Source organism: Bradysia coprophila, unplaced genomic scaffold (assembly GCF_014529535.1).
Source record: "Bradysia coprophila strain Holo2 unplaced genomic scaffold, BU_Bcop_v1 contig_232, whole genome shotgun sequence".
Lineage (NCBI taxonomy): Eukaryota > Metazoa > Arthropoda > Insecta > Diptera > Sciaridae > Bradysia > Bradysia coprophila.
The window spans coordinates 3,702,147-3,727,079 of record NW_023503493.1 but is presented as its reverse complement, the minus strand read 5'-3'; the positions used below and the strand labels follow the sequence as shown (position 1 = coordinate 3,727,079).

The following is a 24,933-nucleotide window of genomic DNA, read 5'->3' as shown; positions in this document are numbered from 1 at the left end:
GTGTCCGGTGCATAGTTTGTATTTTCGTTCAGTCAGTTAGGCGAAAAGCCCGTTAAAGGTCCTACCCGACAACGCATGAAAACCTTACAAACCGCTTTTCACCATAGGAAAAACCGGTTTGTAAGGTTTTTATGCGTTGCAGGGCAGAGTGTGTGTTTTGCCAAATGGGCAATTGGCCTTTTCGTCAATGTTGGTCCAACAGACATTTAATTCTTGAGTCTAAGAAGTTGACACCCGAGTCCACATTCTCTCACCAGTAGAGGTGTGCGCCGAGCGAAAATTCTCGGCGGCGGCTAGTCGAGTGTAGTGGTTCCGGCGGCGGCCAGCCATAACAGGTTTTTATCGGCGGCTCGGCTCAGCCGCAGCGCGCCGATCCATTTTATAGGAAATTTAAATTGTCTTTTTTTTAGTGATTACTGACTACGAGTGAATTAAGTAATTTTGCATTTTCTGTTTTCTTATCGAACCAGAATATCCTGCTATCAGTTACCTATAAAGACTCATATTCGCATTCGCAAAAACGCATTGAGAGTGATTTTTCTGAAAGTCCGTGTGCCGAAATCGAAAGTATTTTAATCGCGGTTATATGGATCGACATATCTTGTTCCCTAGAAGCACTTTTCTTACAAACATTTCTCCAGTTACACGCAAGGCTGTATACTTTGGGGAGGTCACGCAGATGCAGATTCGCGGGTTACACACCACATTTCATACAAAAACTTCACGACACCATACGAACTCAATTTTGGTGAATTTGTTTGTATGGAAAAGGTGTGTTCCCGCGTATCTAATTAAATGGCGATCTGCGTGACCTCCTCAAAGTATACAGCCTTGGTTACACGAGCGTACAGTGTCGTGTGGGGAGTCATTAGATAGGTAATCACATGTACTATTGAGCTGAATTGGGTTTAAAATGCATCCACACTGAAATATGTGCAGTTGAAGTTTTCAACCGAAAAAGACTGAGAAGTGACACTGTTCTTACAGAAGTTTCTCTAGGGTTTGGTTTCTAGGGTCGGAGTCCTTTCTAGGTACATCTACAAAATTCCACTAGAAAATGCGTCCGATTTCGGTAGCCTGTTTTTCAAAAGAATCCTTCTGCCTTCCGTAGTCAAAAATTGTTTTTAGGAAGACCATCGCGCAGTAGCTCTACTAAAGTGAGAGCCCTTTCAGAACAAAACATACTCTATGAATTTCATAGTATAAAACCTCCGATAGGTATACGTAAAAAAGAGTCTCTTATTAAGAAAATCAGAAATGTCTTGGGAGTGATAGCCTTTTAAATAATTAAAATCTGTTAATCGATTGTGCAGCTGATAATTCTAACATTTAATGAAATTTAAAATTCAAATTTTTCAAGCCGACGAAAAGCATCGGCGGCGGTCGGCGGCTGGCTGAAGTTTTTGTATCAGCGGCGGCATCTTCATTTACTCGGCTCAGCCGCGCCGCCGGCTGAAAACTCGGCGGCGCACACCTCTACTCACCAGATCCAAACGAAAACATTTTCCCACTTTTTCGTCCCAGTTCTGTCAACTTTTGTTCTGAATGTGACATTTGGTCAGCCAGAATATATGCTACTCCGATGAAAAAGGTGCAATTTGTGCAGGATATTTCGGATAGGACCTTTATCCGGACTTCCAATAAAACGCGACTTTGCCTTTCGACTGTTTATTGAAAAGTGACTCACAACTTTTTGCTCTTAAGTCCACTTAGACCTTGTGATCCATTTGGACTGCTTGTCTATCACTAGATAGAATTATATCAAGTGCATATTCCAACTCTTCCACTCAATTGATATAATTCTACATATACTCCCACTCAAACGACGTAACTCCACAACATCTGCAACGCTCCCACTCGATCAATAAATTGCCATGGACCGATGCATGGAAACTATTGTCTATCGACTATCGACTTGACCAATGAAATGATTGCCTACCGACTTTCAGTTTGACCATTAACACCATTTGAATCTACTTTTGTAACTGATTCTGCCGTTACCGCGAATCCCACTTTGCACAACCCAGTGCATTTTTGTAACTGGCATGAATAACATGATTTTGACATGAATAATGAATAGACTTGTACGATCAGAGCTAGAGTTCCAAAGACCAGTTAACTATAATATATAAATTTTTGACATATCCCTCAAGGCAAGCTAAAATAACTGATCCAAATTATACATTATATCCTTCTCTCTCATCATAACAGTCTATACCTTAAAGGTTTTAAAGAATCGACCCTACTTGGTATGTGCATGCATTGCTTTTAGCTGCTGAATTTGAGAAGTGGAAAATGGTATGACTTTTCAGAGTTGATCGGTTCTATAGCTCGTATTTCGAAAGACTTTAGTAAACAGTGCACACCTCTCCACCCACTCTCCACTTTATACACAATTCCTTTCCCAGCAGGTTTTGGGATGTGCTATACAAATTAAAGTTCGATGCCACATTTTCGCTCTTCTCGAAGTCATATATCATTTACCGGAACATTTTAAAACTGTAAATGTTGCTGCAACAACATGTGTGATACCAAATGTGGATACGACCGAAACGAGACATTACACACACACAGAGGGAGAGAGTAGAGTCACGTAAAATCCAATGCTATCATTGTGTTTATCAACTTAACATTCAAATATACGTCCTGTTACCGTTACTTTTTAAATTGCAATGTCACGTCAACTCCCCTGAAACGTTTTATTCGAATGATTGCTGTGCATCCTGAGAAATGAACAACATTTTTGCTTGCATTACTTCTCAACGTAGTGTGTACCTTCCAACTTCTAAAACTATGTGCATGTACATATGGAGTGTACACGGTGTTCAATCAGATAATTTCTGAATTATACTCACGACTATGTTGTGTATTGTATGAAATGGTCGTGCACCTTATATGTACACATCCAGCTGTGTGGATTGTGTTTTAGCATTTTACGTGTATCCACTTTTTGATATGTGAATTTGTGTAAGCAGCAGAAAGAGCACAACCATTTACAATTTATTTTCATCGTCTTATCTTGGCATATTTGCATATACAACACTGAACCCCTACGGCTGCTCATTTCCTTACATTTATAAATTGCTGCAATGGATAAACCGACACTTCTTTCTATTCCTCTGGTCTCGGTTACGGACGTCATATCAATGTCCTTGTCATTTTGGACGAAAATATGAATGGAGGTAGATTCAACGTTTGTTGCTTGGAAAGAATGGGCACTTTAGTTGGGTTTGGGTGGGTAGAAAAAGTGCGAGAACATTGACTAATAGTGCTGGATGTAATTTGGTTGTAGAGTGTAGATGCATTCTTCGAAAGTTTTGAAATTTCACCCTGTCGTTTATGATGTACTCGAGAATTGAGATGAACGCACAGAATTTTACTCAGTTAGTGTCGGGAGGACGGACAATTTTCGTAGGAACGTTTTCAACCAAAAAATCGTTAAATTTCACCCTCCACCAAGAAGAAGAGACTAACTAGAATGACTTAGAGTTGGTTATCAAGCGAAAAAGGGTCCGTACTCCTCACACTTAGTACGACTTGATTGAAATGACAGACTAAAAGGATCATTTGAGAGTTTGGCTCCACTCAATTTTTTAATATTATAATTTCCCGCCAAAAATTCAAATCGTACGCAGAGTGAAAGCACACGAACGGTAATGATTTAAATCGATTTTTTTGGCGCCAAATTGAAATTTTCTGCAGACATTTCCGACATAAATTTTTGAGTCCATTCACAAGAAAAATGAGAACGGGTCCTCGGGATTAGAGTAGACACACACTTACTCTAGCTACGCAGAACGACACGAAAGAGACCTAATTCTTCTTTTGTTGGACTGTCAAACGTGACAGAAGAACAAAAGAAAAATTTGGTCTCTTTCGCGTCGTTCTGTGTAGCTAGTGTAAAGGTGGCCCCAGTGTCGTCCGTTTTGCCTCCGTGTACGTGACAGTTGTCATATCAAACAATGTGCTCTATTGTATGAAATACCAACTGTCATGTACACGGAGGTAAAACGGAATGAAAACGCACAAAAAGCGGAATGACTGTGAATTTAGACTAACTGTTAAAGTTCACGAATTTCATTTTTTTCGGCGCGAAATTCAAATTTTTCGCAGAGTTCAAACATCTATTGATTTAGATTCTTGTGTTCATTTCCATCAGAAACGGCACGGGTCCTAGGAACTGGGGTAAAACGCGTCTTTAAAATGGTATATTAGTATGGGTGGAGTACATGCTAGGTCGGAACCAACGTGACAAAAATTCATGTAAAATTGATATGATTCTACACAGCCGATAGGCGCCGTTTATCTTTTTTTCCACCCATTCCCTCACTTATAATTCAAATTCATAGCGCATTTCTGAGCGACAAACTTAGTGTCTTTGAATTGCAACCGAAAAAGTGTTCAATCCACCCAATAGTTAAGTGTTTTTCCCAGAAACTCTAACCTCTCATGTATTATTCAGAGAGTCAGACCCTTAACATCTTCGGTATACGCAATTATTTCTGGATAAAACACTGCAAACATGCCCCACACCATCCATTACGAGCTATGAATATTTAAATGTATTCCTTTGGCCCGATTATTGTTACGATGAGCTTTTATTTTATAGTTGCCATTCAGCAGAAAAAAAGAAAGAGGAAATGCAAAATCTACTTGCTAGTCAAATCAACGTGATTGCCTTAGCATACACAAAACGAAGGCAAACACATAGCACCATAAAATTTATTTAGAATTCAAACAAAGAGTTACATACAGACACAATCGCAAAAAAAGCGAGAAAAAAAGGGAATCCATACAACGTCCTTATTTATTCTCCAAACCCACCGATCTCAATAACCACCTAAAGAGCTCTTTTGTCATCCACCCATATAAATATACATAAAACGGATGATGACGACAGAATATATCCAGCTATATGGATAGAACGTATTCTTTCACAGCTAAATTTTATGGCCATATAGCCAGATAGAGGAGCGAGATATGCAGACCAGACCAGAGCATCCAGCAATTTTCTAAAGTAAACCAAAAGTTTTATTTTAATAGCATTAAAGTTGCATAACTTGATAATGTTTACCGAAAAGTTTCATATTTTTAGGACGAAGAAAATGAGTAATAAAAACGGGAAAATATTACTTTGATGTAACCATTTTTGCGAATTTTTTTTTATTTCATTTCTGTTTTGGTCTTTCTATTTCGACGATGTTTTCGGTTTTTTTTTTGTCTTTTTACCATTTTTTTGCATTCTTAGCCATTTTCATTTTGCCGGACTTCTCTCCATTCCAATTCGTGTCTGCTGAGTTCTAGCACACAAAATCGCAGTGTTGAACGTTTTGGTTGTTTGACTCGCACGATACGAGTGTAGGAGTATCTTAATCATGTGAAGTAGTAGAATTTCAGAGACAAACACAATGCCGAAAAATTCAATTCGATAGTAGCGACATCGACTGCAGCATAATAATTAATTGCAGTTATGGGTCGTACACATATTACGTAACGTTGTTTTTTCAGTGTTGTCATCACATTGAAATCACTTATAGCTCGACAAGTAAGCACTTCTTTAAATGAAAAGTATGTTTTCCCCTGTAAATACAACCCCTAAACGGATGATAGGACATACTATTGATTTAAAAATTGTATACTTGTCGAGTTATAAGTGATTTCAATCTGATGATGGCAACACTGAAAAAACGTTACGCCATTTGTGTACGACCCCTAATTGCACTGAAAAATGTGACGTAGTCTGTAATATATGCACTCCAAGAACAGGCAAAACAACAGATTTGAACTAGAGGCTTCCTCGACGCAGTGGTCCAAAATTATCATATATTTTCAGTTTTTTAAGGTTGGTATAATGCCACTTTGTTATGGACGTTCCTTACAAAATCAGGTGCCAAATGACAGTTAATAAAGCCCGTTCCTTTGGCTGATCTTGAAGTGTGTTGCTATAACGCAAAAAACAGAGGTTCAGAAATGAAAATTCTGTTTCATTGCTACTGTCCAGTGAAGATCTACACTTAACAAAATTAACGAATTATCACATTTTGTTGAAAACGAATCGATTCGACAACAAATTTGACAGTCTTGATATTGTATGGTTTTATGGTTTTTCTTCCAGTAAACTGGTCGTTATATATGTGCGACAAAAATTTCGAGTGGGAAATAATTCAAAAATTGCATTAAATATAACAGCTGTCAGAATCTGTGGGACTTCGTAATTTTTAATAATTGTACAGGTCAAATCGTTTTTTTTTTGTTCGTTCTTGGTTGAGGATTACAATTTTCTTTTCAATATTTCCAATTGTTTTCTAAATCAAATTTGTTGTTTAGCGCTTGCGAGTCCTCCACTACTATCGCACAGGCACTGAACCATGTGTTCGGCTAGCCAAATGGGGAAACATGTATAAAATGAATCTAAAAAAAAGAACTGTACAGTGGAAGAAGTTAAACCAATTTCGGAAATTTTTATCTGCAAATTTTATTTGAAATAGAATTCGTTTCGCTTTTTTTTCCTCCGCTTCTTCTGGTATGGAAAATGTGGGATTTATGTTTTGTGTAATATATACAAATGAGTGTAATCTGATTAGGACGAGAAAAATGACGAGGAAAATGATATTTCTCGTCGTGGCTGGTGAATGGGTATGATGTATACGTATATGTTTAGGCAGGGCATACATCAGATTTATGGTTTTGCATAGTGTTGAAAAGCTCGGTTTATGTTCTGTTAAATTGGGAGAGACAGACAGAATGCGAGAGAAAACTTGAATGTGGGGGGTAATATCGGCGAGGACCAGCTGAATGAACGAGCGTTTCCTTAAAACGAAAAATGTTTTATGGGTAATTTGTAAACAAAACGAAACGTTTGCGGTTTGATATCCCTTTTTTTGTGTGTGTGTTGGGGTTAATATTGAACATACGATTTTTATCATTCGTAATGTCTACATACAAATTTCGAATTTCCCATCGTTTTTTTTTTGGTCGGCATATATTCGGCTGTACTTGCAACCATTCAGCCATAAAAACAACAATGATAAAAAGGGAATATCAACGAAAATATGGTGTTAAAAGGACGACTGTTATTAGGCGTGTTTTGTTTTGAATAAATGTTTTAAACTCACAGCGTGTATGCTTATAGGCGTCTACGAGTTTATGCGTAAAATGGACAATGAAACTCGAAAATTAAATTTCTTTGAAAATGCTACCAATTGAAAGTGAAAATGACAGATACAATCATTGATGACACTGTTGCCACGCTTATAAAATTTCATTTCAGTTATGATTCACTAGACGTTTTCGTGTGCAAATGGTATAGTGTCCTCGAAGCGTTTTAACATTTGAAAACTTGTGAAAAGCATTGTTTTTGCATTAAATAATTTAATTTAAAGTTTGTGGGCACTTTAGAGTCGAAAAAATTAAAATCCGTGATTTTTTGAACGTTTTCAAAAAAATCGATTTTTTCCGTTGAGGATTTTTTCCTCAATTTTGGGCAAAACAAACAGTCACACCACACGCATTTCACAGACGATTTTCAAAAACTCTTCTTTTTTGGATAGCCGGCAACATTCCCAACAATTTGAGCCCATTTGAGCAATAATCGAATAATTTTCTATGTCGATTATAGAATTTTCAAGTTTAAAATTTACTCAATTTTCCATAGTTGGCGAACTTTGACGACACACCAAACATAATGCTTCGGCCAAATGTTTCCAATTTAAACATTTTCTGTTTTATTGGACTCTAATTAGTAGAACAACACTAATTGGGGCAAAAAATATCTCGCAGCATATTGTTGGTAGAGGTCGAAATATGAGATTTTACCAGTAGTCGCAAATTCAGCTTCAGCGAATTTGCGCAAGTTGTTAATGAATTTAAAAAAATTTTAAAATCACTTTTTGACATCTAGGGATGGTAAGAATTTTTTGTGGACCCCTTCCATCCTGATCCCCGAACCATCGCACACCCCTAATCAATATGAATTTTATGAAGTCAATGTGTTCTGCCCCCCATTTAGGCGGTCTATTTTATTTCAAGTTATCGAAGATTTAAAATTTCTGAGAGAACTGAAAAAAGTGGACGTCCATATATTGATGACCTCAAGTGTCTACCATAGGATCAGCTGTTACTGACAGTCTGTCAAACGCCATTATTTCTTCTCACTTAGCACATCTACGACTTGTCTTTAGATTCACGTCCCTAGTACGGTCTGAATCACCAAAGTCTCGACAATCTTCTCCATTTCAAAAGCATTCCAACGCAAATGATATCATGCCCACACACACACACACACACTCAAATCTTCATGATTGATAATTAATGAAGAATGATTTCCGCCCTCAAACCTCAATTCGAAGTTCGACCTTAATTACCTCTTTTACAACGGGATAATATCCGCCTCAACAATAACATGCTTGCTCATCAATTCCATCATTAATTAACGTTGAAAAGCAATTTTTAACTCAAATACGTGAATCGAACTTTCAATCGAATTCCCAAATCACCATCCAACGTCTCTGCTCTACATTTTAATGTATTGTGTTCACCGTTTCAATGAAGTCTTTCACTTCCAGCGATTCGTCCGAATCAACCTCATTTAAATTTTTGCTTATGATATGCATAAAACTGGCAAGTTTGCCAATTGAGGAACAAAAAAAAAATAATACAAATCCGGGTGGCGAGGGAACGTTCGACTGCCGGAGGGAAAAATGTATGGTTTGAGGTGCTAAAGTTTTCCAATGCCAATACTTATCTGATGGGAGTGAAGACGGGCCACAATATGTGAAAAAGTGTTTTATACCCAGCACCCACCCAGCGCTGCTTCCACATATCGAATCTATTCCGATGAGATTGAAACTTTTCAATAAAATTCCCATTTTGAGTAAATGAAAAGTTTTGTTCGTTACCATGCCCTCGTCTAAACACTGTTCGTGTTGCGAGAAAATCGTAAAACGTATTTACTGTATGCAAAGTCCATTTGCAGCAAAGTTTCTCATCGCACCCATTATCACATTCATAGTAGTTAACTACACATATCAGCCCAACTTCTCCATTATTCCATGAAACCAAGTTTTACACATCCCACACAGACATTTCAATGTATCATCAAGTCTAACACACATTATAAAACGAGATAGAATGTTCGACGTAGATATCGGCGGATATTTTATGCATTGTTCATGTCTTGCATTGTTGAGAAACGTTTCACAATAATTTTTGCGAAGAAGACGAGTGAATGGGAAATTATGATGTCGACACGTACCCATCTTCGACGATAGTTTATACATCATCAATAACAATTCAATGACTGACGGCACCACATGAGTTTAGTGGAACATTATAATTTGGTTCGGTGGGCGAAGGTGAGGAGAGGAGGGGAACAGAGGCGACTCTATGGAAAGTGTATGATAAAGTTGAAGAGATTGAATTACTTCGTATGCTTTTACGTTGTGGAAAAGTTTGCTCTTTTTATCGTTAGATTTTGTGCTCTGTATCTACTTCCGCCAAATTGAGGAAAAAGTAGATTGACTCGGAAATTGCAAGTAATGATGAAATAAATTCTGATTACCTCGTCCCCCGACAACGACTTTCTTGCGACGGTTTAGCATCATCAAAATTCACAATATTTAACGATAAATTGTGCTGTCTAATGGAGCTAATTAAGTGCAAATTTCATTGTAGCACAATGTACAGTTGAAGTTTTCAGTTTTAATGTAAGTTAAAATTGTTCAAATGCAATTCCATCTTAAAATGGCAGGGATCCAACATGTCCACATTGTTCAACTTAAGGCCAAGTTAAGGCGTTTTACATCGCAATGTAAACATTGTGCGATAGTAAACGCCATAACATGGCCTTAACAGTGTGTAGAGTATAACGGATATGCACCCTGAGTTGGTGCAGACGTTTCTTGTGGCAAAAGAAACTACTTCTCATTCTACCATGAAGACAAATCTCATTTGGAGATTATTTTGTCCTTTACTTTGGTCCAGTTTATTACATCCTAAAGTTCACTCAAGCGTCAAGCTTCATACTTTAAGCAATTGTAGAGAGGGTTTGGTGACTGCAGTAATGTACACACTGAATGACTCGTATGACATAACCCGAATACGATTAATTTGTGTCCGTACGTCTAGCCTACATTCAGGCGAAATATTTCAGTTACGCGCCTGACTTTACACTAAGAGTATATGCATACTTTGAGGCGTGGTTCTGGAGTGACGTTATGACTGTTATCCAGACTGAACATAGAAAAATTCTCTAAACATATAAAACAAACGAATTAGGAGGCTTAGTGCTATATCAAGGTATTAAATCCGTGAGAGAAAGAAATCAATTTCGTTCTGAAAGGTCAAGCCTTTTTATGTCACGAGGTAAGCCGTCTGAGTAGATTATGCTTGTTGTTGATAGACAAACAAACAACAACATTTTTTGGCCTAGGATTGGTTATACCATGTCTCTCAAGGCTTACAATTGACAGGCTGATTAAAAGTTTTTAAGTTTTATTTCGACGCAGTTTGTAGGTCGCATATGGAACATGTTAAATGCAGTAATTGGACACGTCGCATTAGCGAACTGTTAGAAAAATGAAACTATTTTTGCTTCTTTCTGAATGCTACAGGATGCAAATAGAGAATGTTTTTGGTATAACAGTGCGTGTGCTGACAGCGGTATAAAATATGCAACTTTCCGTGCGGTGTGTAGGGAGGAAAATGACTAACGTTACGCCTAAAAGTATTTTGCTTTAGCTTTGTTATGCTTACACGTTAAACACAGGAACTTGTCTCTTATAAAATTGTCCAACGAGAACTATTTAAATGTCGTCGAAAAAGATGCAAACGATCACTGCAATTTAATAAAGTTTTTCCGTTCAACGACCACACACATACAACGTCGTGATTGGCAAATAAGAAAAACATTTTATCTCTCAATTTGTGAGAAAAGCTCAAATTCCCTTTTTTTTCGTTTCTTCAACACAAAAATGTAATTTCCTTTTTTACTCTACTTACAGCTGTGCATCTTGTCATTCATCCTGTTTAACCTGTAACGGTTCATCAGAGTCGCAATGCATAACATGCCGTTCCGGACGTTTTTCACACGATGGGAAATGTCTCAATAGTTGCCCGGACGGCTATTATGGCGATAAAAAGCGACAAGAGTGTATGGCATGTCCAACAGGATGTGCAACATGTTCGAATAATGGATTTTGTCTAACATGCAAGGAACATTGGACGAAAAATAAGAAAAACCGATGCATCGCTAGCGGAAGTGAAAATTGTGATGAATGTAAGTGGATAAGCATGTTCGGAGGAGACGAGCGAAATATTTATTTTTATTTCAGTGTTTCGTTGCGGGATGCAGGGAGGTTTTTTTTTGCCTTTACGTTTTACTGGGTGGCCATTAAAACTCCAGTCTCGTTTTTAGTATTCACATTATATAATAATATAATCCAACGTTGTCATACGTAACGTATACGTGTGTCTTCGTCTATCTGCGTACAATATCCGGGGTGTCAGTAATGTTACAAATTACGTATTACATTTGGCTCTTTATTTTACGCTACACCGATGATTGTTACGACAATAGCAAAATTGCAATATAAAGCGCAGAAAATGTGAACTTCTTGTTGTTATCGTTGGTGTTTTCTCTTCATTTTTTGTCTCGTGTGTGTGCTCTTCCTCCTGGTCGCCCATTTAGTATGATATTACATTTATAGATACATAAACGTATTATTATACAAGGAAGACGTGAGGATATTTTCAGCGTTTTATATTCGGAGGAAAATTGGATTTTCCTTTATCTCCGCTCTTCCTATTGCTATATGAATCGTATAGTCTGTTTTTATATTATTTTTATTTTGTGTTATTCGTTTTGGATGCCCGTACGACGCACGAGTCTCATTGCTTTCCGCGAGAATTGCCGGTTTTATTTACACTAGAGTCTGTCGCTCTGGACTACTGTCAGTTCAATAGTTACTTGTTTACAGAGGGTAGAAAATAGTAAATTCCAAGAAATTTCTCCCAGAGGTTAACACAACGTCATTCATGCGTGTATGTTATCTTCTGCCGTTTTTCTCCACGAAACGTCACCATTGATTCGCCATACTATTTTCGAAAACATAAACAGAGTGACAGTTCCAATGAGAAAAGTTCTATTTTATCCCCACGGGGGAGAAAGTGCTGCACTTTTCTCACTAGAAATGTCATTCCACCAGTTGTCAAGAAAGCACAATTTTGAATTTGGCCTATTGAGGGGAGAAAAGGGGTCAAAACACAACGTGCCCTTAAAAAATATATTCATGCGGCAACACAATTTCACGCGTCAACACACTTTCACGCGACAACGCACTTTCCAGAAAAAATATTTTCACGCGTTCACGTCTTTTGTTTGTATGAGTGGAACAACATGCATCACTTACTTCAAAAGGCACCGACTGCAAATTTTCTGCAAAGTGTCAAATTTTCACGCGTCAAAACAAATTTGTGTTCCAAAAATATTTTCACGCATCAAACATTTTCTCTCGTTATCCACGCGCATCCACGTCAAATAACGCATGAAGGTGAAACATTTTCAATGCCGTCTTCCTATCTCTTTTATCTGGCATGCGGAAGTTTCAAGTCTCTACTACTTTTCATCTGGGCAAAATGTCGACCTTCTGTTGCTTGAATTATCAAAATTATTTTAGCAACTTTGTAGATGCTTATCATATGTAACATTAGAATACATGAGACGTCGAATCTATATACAAAAATGTGAACAACAACTTTGACCTGCCACAGACGGCAAGCATATTAACAGTTTTACTATCTGATCTATTACTTCATTTGATCGAAGATTTTCATAGATTTATTCAGAAATCTTTTACTTCAATTGTTTCGAACATGTGTTTTGCTATATAAGACCTCATCGGCCAGAGCTTGTCGTTAATTATTGCTGTCGTTGTCGATAACAGATGAAAGCAGTCTGTAACAGGTTGATTGACGGACAATTTGACACAGGTTAATTGACGGTCAATTTGACACACATGTCATATCAGAATATCCAACGCTACATTTTGACTCAGTGTATTCAGTTAGTCCCAAATACTCTCACTCTGAAATAAATTAATTTTGAAGGAAGTCCGCTTGATATACTTCGAGAAGTAAAGATGAATATCACTGAGTTCTTTATGCAAAACGATAGATCGAAGAGTCACTAATGGAATAGTGAATCTTGGGGAATTCAACCTTTTACAAACGGCCTGCAACAAAATCTGCTACTACAAATGAAATAAAGTATGATAGTATGATGTAGAATCTATTACTTCAATATTTGTATCATACATTTCGCTATAAGTACGCTAGCCAGTGCTCATCGTCTATTCATATCGTTGTTACTGATAGCAGATGAGTTGCCGTTTCTTTGACATCATCTACCTTTTGCAAATTTGTAGCCTATATTTAGGCGGAAAAATAACCGTTTTTTTATGATTTCTCTGAACTAAAATCTTTTTTTTTGAAAAAATTAAACCAAAGCAAAAATGTGTTAATTTTAAAGGAAAAATTGGTTTGTAGGTGATGCATTATCGGACTTAGAGAAACCTTCGCAGATTGTGTAAATTTATGTAATATGTAAGTGGGTCAAGTTATGACTCAAAACCAAGTTTTCATTAAAAAGTAACACATTTTTGCGCTTTACTTTTTCAAAAAAAAATATTTTGGTTTAGAGAAATCATAAAAAACGATTATTTTTCCGCCTAAATGTAGGCTACAAATTTGCTCCTATGTAGTGGCGATTTTTAATAAATAATCAAATTCGCGCACGGGTCTCCCGTTGGCTATCCCATTCCTTTTTACTGCATTCGCGCGTTTTTTTTTGCTCCTGATTCTAAGTTCTCAGACATTTTTATTTTATGGCTTTAATTTTCGCTGAAGTTTTGTATATAAATAAAATGATTTTTTAGCACGAAAAGCGAAAATGAAGGGAACAACATATTGTTTAACGAAGTGGAAAATTAGTAAAAACAAAATAATTGGATGAATGAGCTGGTGGATTTGTCTTTTTTTTATCCATCATTTTCTCCATAGAAATGCCGTTGAGAGGACTGTGTATAGTGATGCTTTGCACTGTGGGGCGTAATGGAAATGAGCCGTTTTTTGAAAGGGATTTTCTTATGTAATGATCATGATGGTGTGGAAAATGTTTTTAATATTTCCCGGATTTTTTTTTTGCTGCCAAATGCGTTGCCCATTTTCTTTTTATTTTATAATCCGATACGATTTTGATTTTAGGAGGAATGTATACCGGGGAATATTAAGGAATTCTCCAATCTACTAAAGAGTTTGAAGAGCATTGGACTCGTTGCAAATTTGTAGCCTACATTTAGGCGGAAGAATAATTGGTTTTTTGATGATTTCTCGGAACCAAAATCTTTTTTTGAGAAAGTAAAACCAAAGCAAAAATGTGTTAATTTTCAAGGAAAATTTGGTTTTTGGGTGATGAGTTATCCCACTTGGTTGGAAATACCAGTGCAGATTACTTCAATTTACATAATCTGCCCAAGTGGGTTAAGTTCTGACTCACAAACCAATTTTTCCTTTAAAAATAACACATTTTTGCGTGCTTCAATGGTTTTTCTTTTTCGAAAACAGATTTTGGTTCAGAGAAATCAACAAAAAATTGACATTTTTCCGCCTAATTATAGGCAACAAATTTGCAAAGGGTCCATTGCTCTTTAGACGAAAAATATTTTTTTCGATTATCTGTTTTCATGAGCGTTTCATGATGACTAAGGACGATTTTCTTGGTAAAAATGTAACTTGAATCTAGCATGCGAATGATGAAATCCGGATATTTAGATACCTGAAACATCTAAGAAACGACGTCAAGCTACAGGCCTGCCCTCTCCACTCGATAATATGCTTTACAATATTTGTAGCCTACACGAACTACTACTTGGAATGTCGAAAACGAACAATTACAATTCTTCGATACGTCTGTGTGGGCACCTTTTCTTTATTGAATGTTAATTGACTATCCGTTCCATACCAATCCAATTATAATTCGTAATACGATAAAAAAATTATCTCGAGATTCGGGATTTAGGGGATCCCGTATCCCGTGCTGTTCATTCCCTTCGTTTCGTCTGCAGTTAATTGACAATGAAATAAAGTTTGTTACATTTTCTCGGTCCCAAACATTCCAATCCGAAACTCTTTTCTTAACTTTCTTCTCATCAATAATAACTTTCCAATATCGGCGCTAAACTCTCAGCTCTCGACGGTAGAAAAGTTTATTTCGATCTAACCGTTTCGAATACAGAATGTGTGTGTGTGCATGTGGCTTTCATAAACTTAAAAATACAAACCGAAAAGCTTTTATAATCCACTCAAGAAAACTCCCAAGGTATTATGATTTGACATGAAATTATTCTTACAAAATCCCATAAACTTTCCTCGGGAAATCAATATTCAACTCGCATTCACTCAACCATTTAAGTTTCATCGCATATGTATTATCGATGGGTATTTATGGGTAAAGATGACCTAAAAATGGATTTGCTTTCTCAATATTTTCATATTATTTTTGCTTCGTCTTCTTCGGTTTAGTTTTTTCTTTTTTCCGTTTTTTATTATTATTTTTTCTGCTTCTTTGGTTCAATGTTTCATTTTGAACGTTACTGATGATTTTGTATACAAGGTTCGTCATCGGATGCATACACGGAGAGAATGTCTCATGTAGTTTGAACGGAACAAAGTGCTCTGCTGAAGGGAGACCATTTTTATGAATGAAGAAGTTGTATCAAAATTGTAAACTCATTTTATCTATTAGTCGCTAGATATGTACGTGCAAAAAGATATGACGACCTATCGAGGCATGTCCTTCTATCGTCATAAACGTGTTTCTAAGAATTCTATGCTTTTTCGGAAGATTTCATTTCCAATCTTTATTAGCGGTAAAGAATGTTTGACGGTTTCGTTTTCAACATCAATTTTAGTGTCTCGTAGGACTTGTAGTACGCAGTAGTAATTCATGCAACATGAATTGTATGAAGACATTTTATCGCACTAGATTGTCGTTCCATGACAATAGATAGGCCTTGGATTCTAGATTCCGAAATGGACTTCAGAGATTCTTCATTTCTTCTAACAGTCAAAAAATTGGATTTTTGCATAGAAATTTTAATGGTGCCGGAGTCAAGGTGCATAGGTTCGCCACAAATTTTCTTTGATTTTAATAGAGAAAATGTTAGCAGCAAAAGCAAGTTTGACATTTTATGACAATGCGAAATTGCCTGACACAACGCACTTCATGCATGAATGATACTCTAAATAGAGTAATGAAACGGGACAGTGTATCAAACAAATTTTTACACTGTAAAAAATGTGGGAAAATTGTTAATACAAAAAGAACTCTATTTGACAGTTGTCATTTGCAGCACTTTCGCTTGAAGTGCGTTGCCTGACAACAAAAGAAATTTTTCGTTAACTTTAAACTGTAATCTAAGTCAGTAGTTTTACGAACTACGGAGAACTATTGCACCAGTAGTGTTCTGCGTGTATACAAACGAATTCAACGTTAAACAAGTAACAGTTTTACAGATTCCAATGGTCGACTAATGTGTGCCGGTAATGGCATTTAGAAAATGAAACGAACGTTTGTGCCGGCACCGAAAAAAAATAGCCCAGCGAAGAATAACAATTTTTTTTTCAGACGAAAAGAAAATTATTTGATTTTTCCCTTAGTTTTCCATTTACAAAATGAAAATGCGAGAAACCGTAAATAAACAGTTTTCCAATAATAAGCTTTTTTTCAACCAATTTTACTTTCGTACGGCTACACAAAATGGAGTTTTTTTTCCGTCTCTTCTTGTATAGTTGCTGTTGCGTCAGAGAATATGTTTCAGTTATTTGTACACAATTTGTGTATGGAATGGAACATTAGAATTGAAAACCGAAAAGCAATAAATTCCCACAATTTTTTCCAATTTTCCAATTCTTTTTTATTATTTGTTTTTTCTGCCCCAGCTTCTGATGCCGTTGTACGGCTGCTGCTGGTGGTGGTGCTAAAAAATATACATATTTTCCAACAGCAAAATAATAATTTTCCATTTTCTCCCATTAATTTTCCAGCTGAATACTATGACAACGGTCACTGTCATACGTGCCACTCGACATGCGAAACCTGCAAAGGTCCAACCGAAGCGGACTGTTTAACATGCTCGTCGTCTCTGTTATTACAAAATAATAAGTGTGTAAATACCTGTGATGATGGATACTATATGGAAGCGGGCGTTTGTGCTAAATGTTTGCACACATGTAACCAGTGTGTGTCAAGAATGAATTGTACATCGTGTGCCAAGGGATTGCAATTACAAAGCGGTGAATGCAGAACAACTTGCGCTGAAGGGTATGTGTACACGTTTGTATTTTGGTCAACATTCATTTCTTCTTACATTTGGTTGAAGAAGCAATCCATGCAGAGCACACCGCAGGCGATGTTAAAGGCCACTTATTTATCTGACAGCCTGTGTACGATCTAAGTTTACCTTTGTCATGAAATTCTTATATTATGCAACTGAGACCGACTGTACCTACAATTATATTTATTTCGCCGACATATTCTCTTAGATGCTCTTGGGTCATTATGACTACCATGCAGCAATTTTCGCTATGCTAACAGGTCGAGCAAGATTTGATCTTTTGCTCACATCAGCTGTGAAACAGATTATTGTCTATCTTGGAATGAAATGTGGCCTTTTCCATCTGTCAAAAGTGACGTTTTAAACGTCAAAAGTACAAATATTGTGGGTGGTCACAAAATCATTGAATTTTCATTGATTCTGTTAATATTATTAGCTATAGGACTGGTTTATACATCAAGGGAACGAAATATTTTTTCAGAAAAAATTGGCTTTCTGTCGCTTTTCAGCTTCAACGTAACAGATCAGTGGACATTTTTTGTGAAAACCTCCCGAGCATGTATACAAATTTCTGCTGATCTACTTCCGGGGTAAATAGAGTCGTATTGGGTCTAAAATTCATCCACACTGAAATATGTGCAGTTGAAGTTTTTAACCGAAAAATGACTGAAAACTTACTCTTTTCTAACAGAAATTGCTCGAGGCACACGACACGTACATGGTCGTGTGGGGTATCATTAGAAAGGTAATTTTATATTGTTTCAGGGCAAGTAGAGTCTAAAGGAAGTTTGGTAGCATCTGCGATGAAATATGAGCACTTAAAGTTTTCAACTTCGAATATTTCATCGTAGATGCATCCAAACCGTCATAAGACCCTAACTGCCCTGAAACAACATAAAATTACCTTTCTAATGACACCTCACACGACCATGTATGTTTCATGTACCTCGAGAAATTTCTGTAAGAAAAGTGCATGTTTGATCACCTCACACTAACCACACAAGCTTCGAAGAATTTTTTTGAAAGTGGTTCTGACTTCTAAGGTTGAATACCTTTCGGGGAGCATGTAAAAATTCCAATAAGAAAATTTCGTTGCCTTGATGTATAAACCAGTCCCATAGCTAATAATAGTAACACAATCAATTAAAATTCAATGATTTTGTGACCACCCAGAATATTTGTATTTTTGACATTTAAACGTCACTTTTGACAGATGGAAATTTCTCTAGAAAAGTGTAAGTTTTCAGTCATTTTTCGGTAAAAAACTTCAACTGCACATATTTCAGTGTGGATGAATTTTAAACCAAATAAGACCCTACTTGCCCCGGTAGTACATGTAATTACCTAATGACTCCAACACGACCCTGTGCGGCTCATGTAATTGGAGAAATTTCTGTAAGAAAAGTGCATGTTTTCGGTTTTTGATCACCTAACACTTTGAAAGTGGTTTTGACTTCTAGGGTCGAATACCTTTCTGGGCACAGATAAAAAACTCCATTGGAAAATGCGTCCGATTTCGGAAAAAAAATCCTTTGTACAAACCAGGCCTAAAGTTAAAATAGAAATTCAGCTTTTGACGTTTAAAACGTCACTTTGGCAGATGGCAAAAACCGTCCATTGTTTCCGTCTTACACATATCAATGTTGACTATATATTAAAGGACTAGGAGAAAAGCGAACTCCCATACATTGTGAAATTTAAGACGCGACATAGGTTCGACTCAGCACAGCTGAAAAGCAACTAGGTCTCATAGCAGCTCCAGTTTTATTTTACAAATTCTAAAACTGTGTGCGTTCAATGTAGTCCAACATATTTATTCGTAATTCATTCGAAACCCATTTAACAGTAATTCAACGAACTAGTTTGAAGTCTATTCAACTTTACTGAGAATATTCAATATCTTGTAACAATAATCTACAATCTACTGCTGCAGAGTTTGTTTTGAATGTCTACTCCATTTAACAGTAAATTTGCACTTCTGACTTATCGAACAATGCATAAATGAGCACCCACAGTTAACCAAAGATTTAGTCGATATTTTACGTACCACATCTCCATCGAATATCATAACCCATCGCTTTGCATCTATCTCATACCTCATACTGCATTTACAGGTATTACAGCGACCGGGGCACTTGTGCTAAGTGTTATTTAAGTTGCCATACATGCAGTGGCCCGAGACGTGATCAATGTGTTAAGTGTCCAAACGATTGGCAATTGGCTGGTGGTGAATGCCATCCCGAATGTCCTGAAGGATTCTTCAAAACGCCATTCGGTTGTCAAAAGTGCCATCACTACTGCAAAACATGCTCCGGTAAGACATCTTTATTTTACAATAATCATTTTAATGAACTCGACTTGATGTTAAACTGAAATGAATCAGCCATATGCATACAGTTGCCCGAACACATTGTTCGAATGGTGTGAAACTTTCGAAAATATTCCATGTGGAAATTCGGGAATGGCTTTTGTGCCAGAGACTGAATGAAATTAGGTTGCGTACGATGGGACAGTAAAAATTTTGTTCAAGGCAGGAAATTGAATTGAAATTATTTTATTGCGTGACTCATGCGAAAGTTGTCCATTACGTAATAGTTTACCCTCTGCGAAAATCCATTACGTGAAAGAATATTTTCGGGTCATTTTATGTGAATTACTTTCTGATAGTCAGTTACATATGGCGCTCAAAAACCAGAGTCCATTGGATGCTGCTACTTAATTCATGAATTCGACTACAACTTTGTGATACTCGCAAACACACTCGTGTGTTTTTGAGCAATTTGCGTCAGTAGTTGTTTTTCGACGAGTGCAGTTGCCTTCAGCTCGGTTTTAGAAACTCGTCGCTGAGTCAGTCATTGAAGCTTATTGCTTGAAGAACGCACCTGTTTGCTTTTATTACAAAGCTGTCACGTAATGAATCACTTTCGCTGCATCTAATGTCATACACTATTTAGGCCAGGGGACCGATAATGTTTCTGTTTTTTGCTAGCGATTTTTCATCTTTTCCACGATCGAAAAACTACCTTATCGTAAGTCGGTAAGTAAGTTTTGCTATTGACATTTTGCTATTGACATTTTGCTATTGGATTTGGTGAGAAAGCTATATGAAGATTACTCCGGCTCCTAAACATTAAAAACTTACTGATCAGAAGCGAGAAATTTTGCTGTGCGAAAAATTGCAAGCCACCCATATATGCGATACGTGTTTTTGCGGCGAATTGAAGTGTACTTTACTTCTTAGTTCAACTCTTTTTTCTTTCTCATCACACTCCTTGTGTGTTACTTGAAGACCCACATCACATCCAATCGTCACATACATTCAATGTAATGGGGGAATTCAAATTTAAACTGTGTCACATCATCACCAGTACCACCACCACCACCAGTACCACCACCACCACCACCTCTTCATACATGTTGTAGAACGGATTACTATTTATTCAATTCAATGCATTTCCTCCTAGTTGTATAATACCTATCGAATAAAATAACGAGTCTTTGTGCTGCTGAAACATACATCTCTCTATTTTCATTTCCCAATAGTGTTTCACACCCAGCAAAGCAGATTAAATATTTAAAAGCTCTGGGGGCTTTTGTTATATTAGTTCTAGTTTTTGTTCATTTTCACGTCATACGGAAAACGGGGTTGATATGGGCGACATAGGGTGAGAGGGCGACCTCATTCTCATCCGAGGCACACACACAAAAAAAAGCCATCATCATCGTTCAGTTCACTGTATGTCTGCTGGATATGTGTTTTAAAGATTGTACGATTCATCTTGACACCTCTTCTGCCGAACAAAAAAAGAACCCCATCCCGCCCCCAAATGTGTAATAACAATATCTAGATATTATAATGCAGTCAGAGTGTGAGACAATGTATTTGAGTTGTGTGAAGGGAAAATGGATCTCTTATTTAACCTGCAATATTTTAAGATTGCCAGCAAATTTTCTGCATTCAATCCCTACCGGAATGAGCGATAAATTTTTGCGAACATTTTAATTATGTTCAACGGCATGAAGATTTCGTTTAGTGTGTATGGTACACCAAGAGAAAAAATTTTGGTTCCACTTTTTTAGTGTGAGAACTGGGAACGAATCGCTTCTGTCAGGCGCGCCGACTTTCGTATTGAGTGTTGGATGCTCAAGTTCAGATTTCTATGAACTTTTGTTTCGAGCGTTGGGTGCTGTGGAACAAACAATTTTGGTTGTTGGGTGCTCTAGCACCCAACGCCACCTAGAATTCGGCGCGCCTGGCTTCTGTGAATTTGTTCGTTTAAAGGTCTCACTAACGACCTTTTATGGCCAACAAGAAGTGCAGTCTGGATCATCGGCTTCACATGACCTTCAAACCACGCCTCGAAGTATGCAAATATTGTATGAAGAAAGTCAGGTTCTTATAATTGATATCACCCCTAAAGATAGGCCAGAGACATATGTACGCCAATTTATCGTATTTGAGTTGGTAAGCCACCAAACACACTGCAACTACCCAAAGTTATGAAGCTTGAGTGAACTTTAGGACGTTGCCAATGCGATACAATCTCGCTAGAAAAATCCCACGTAGAATTGTCTGACACGGGAATCGAACCCGAACCCGTCCATGAACAATGATGGATTACAGGTCACTGACCTTTTTTTAGATTAGTCTTCAACAGATTCTTCAGCCACATGGAAACTTACGGTTGTCAACGGTCCACGGTTCGTTTATTTTTGATTTCTCATTTTAAAGTGTCCGTTATGGGATTTGACACTGAACGAACACACAACCAAAAAAAATTGCATCAGCGATATCTTCGGCAACTAGAGCGTAGGGGGAAACTAAGCGAGGAAATACTGGTACAGGTGCTATTAGTGACCAATAGAAGGAAATAGTACGCCGACAGATGCACCTATAGACACCATCGGAAGTAGGTGGGACAGAGTTGGCTCGCGTAGTTTCCCCTCGTTTGGCACAGAACTTCAAATTTTAAAAACAGAATTCTGAACTTTAGAACGACTCAACTTTAATCGAGCATTTCTCTCTGTGCTCATACCTATATTGCCAGTCTTAGACGACGAACCGTGTCAATAAGATGTAAATGTGTGCAAGGAAACGTCTCAAATACAATTAGACGTAATTATACGACTTATATTCCACCTGAAGGTATTACACGTTTCACGCGGTATAGTTATGCAATGGAAACGACTCTTAGTGCTGCATAAAATGTGACACATCTTATTCGATTGAATCATCAAACTTTTGCACAGTCTGCGTGCATATTGTAAGCCGTTGCTTCATTAATAAACTTTTATTGTTCTTTCGTCTTTGCAATTTGGCTTTGCGCCAGGTATTATTGGCTTTTCCGTTCTTGTGTATCTAATGTATTCTAGGAACTGATGTAACGATGCACTCATCAGATTTAGTGTTCCTGGAATCGACGAAATTTCATCATTTCAAAAACGTTTGTTGAATAGATCTGGCAATAAGCGAGCGTACGAACTTTTAATGATTCGTATGTACAACACGCGCATACATAATTGGTTCAGACTCAGTTTCTTGGTATCTTGTACAGTCCAGCATAATGGAAGCTGGCCGCTATGATAATCTACTTTCATTTCGCTTACAATTCGCTAGACTTTTCCATGTCAAAAAGTTTAACTAGCCTCTTTGCCGACATGGCCTGATGGGAGGCATTTTCAGAGAAATTAAAATCGCATTCATGTCGAAACAGTGCATTGATGAAAACTCCCTAGCTTTTCTTTCAATTTTTTTTTTTTGAAAATTTTAGATCTTGGAAGAGATTGTCGAAACAATAACTGCCTGACAATCAAACGGGCTAAATTATTTAATTTATTTAAAACTATGGTCTTCATGTTGAACGCAACCAGAAATGCAGTTACTGCTTAAGTGTTTCAGTTTGTGCTTTCTGATGTGTACCGAAACAGACACAAATTCAAACTTTCTGTTGTTGCAACTATATTCGCTTATACATGAACATAAACATAAAATTTAAAACGACGTTAATGAGCAATATTGAAGCTCTATATACGCTTGTATTTCCGGCATAAACAGTCGCTACATTCCCTAATTCGATTTGCATGAGCTCATCAAAGTTTATGATTATTCGGGATTATCATAACAGTGTGTAACTAACATGGCTTTCTGTACATGGAATTAAAGTTCACGTAAACATTTTCAACAACGCAACCTATTAAGCGTACTAATATTTCAGAGACTTAGCGAAATCTTCGCTGACTCGGTGCATCATAATAATTATCCGCATTGTGGCGACATATGATGTTCACACGAAGCATTAAATTTTAAGCTTCTGCACTGAACACATTTTGACTCGGCGATAGAGTTTTACACAGATGGAAGACATAGGGGATTGGAGGGATTCTTTTGAAAAACAGCCTACCAGTGGAAACCACCGAAACTACTTTCAAAATTCTTTGAAGCTTTGGGGGAGTCGATCGAAGACCGAAAGCATGCACTTTCCAAAAAGAATGATTCTTTGTCGAGAGCAGTCTCGTATAAATTGGTTGGATTATTTGCTCCCTAGTCTGTTCGTTTGATTGTCATCAAAGACAATTTCCTAAGAAAAATGTTTTGTCCAACGAAAACAAACTGCTTAGCTTCGAAGTGGAACAGCTGCAATTCCGCAAAAAATAAAATCGTCGTAAGTGGAACAACCGTACACGTAATTCCACCTGCATAATGTTTGCGTTTAATCTCAATGCATCAACCTTTTCAAAAGACTTCAACCTAACGCAGATTCATAATATTGCTTAGAATAATGTTTTATTACCTGTATCGTGCGAAAGTTGACCATTACGTGGCAGTGTGCCCCTTGCGAAAGTGAGCCATTACACGAAGAAAATTTTACGAGATAATCAACTTCCGGATGGGACAGGCAATAAATCAGAATCCAGTGGATGCTGCTACGTATTCCATTGATTCGGAAACAATCTTGTCATGACGTCATACTCGGAAACTCAATCATGTGTTCGCTAAATGACTTGATCCAGTAACTGTTTGCCGCCAGGTGTAGTTGTTCTTTAAAAAAAACTCTTCAAGCTGCCTATCACAAATGACGTAGCGTGACTATTATTATGGAATTTTCAATTTTCAAATTTGTTAGGGCTGTCACCTTTTTCTATCAAAAAATTGTGTCCTCATGTAATGAATCATTTTCGCAGCGTCGAGTGTAATCTGCTGTTACGTCGATTAAAAATAACTTTCGTGGAAACTTCTATCCACTACGCAACACTATGCCGTTTGTGATAGCCATGAGCACAAAGTCTTGCCTTTTCCATTACATTTTCTTCGAAAGAATACGAAATTCGAAATCGAAACAAAAATCTTTTTTTCTCTCTTAATATAATAGAAAAAGAAACATCTCGTAATGTGAAACTCTCTTTGCATTCGAATGCAGAATGCAAATAAAATGCTAGTGGATATCTTTGACATGAAGTAACAATTGATAGAGACACAAAGCGATAAAAGAAAACAATTTTTCCTAGCTGGCAAAAGCAAGGCAAAAAACATTCAAACAAATTT

At 37.1% G+C, this 24,933-nt stretch overlaps 1 protein-coding gene and 1 long non-coding RNA gene across 3 annotated transcripts in view; one reads left to right on the top strand and one right to left on the bottom strand.

Annotated features, from left to right (window-relative positions):
- The window catches only part of LOC119075946 (furin-like protease 2), a 196,903-nt gene that overhangs the window by 160,964 nt on the left and 11,006 nt on the right, over window positions 1–24,933 (top strand). For both annotated transcript variants that reach the window (XM_037182510.1, XM_037182509.1), the window contains exons 12-14: window positions 11,001–11,275; window positions 17,101–17,377; window positions 19,505–19,704. In XM_037182510.1, the coding sequence (XP_037038405.1) occupies window positions 11,001–11,275; window positions 17,101–17,377; window positions 19,505–19,704 (752 nt within the window). The remainder of the gene's footprint in view (window positions 1–11,000; window positions 11,276–17,100; window positions 17,378–19,504; window positions 19,705–24,933) is intronic.
- On the bottom strand, window positions 1,653–24,798 carry LOC119075984. Its single transcript, XR_005087522.1, has 4 exons — window positions 24,788–24,798; window positions 18,376–18,381; window positions 12,502–12,508; window positions 1,653–1,780 (listed from the first exon to the last, which is right to left on the bottom strand). It is a non-coding gene; the product is annotated as an uncharacterized LOC119075984 (long non-coding RNA).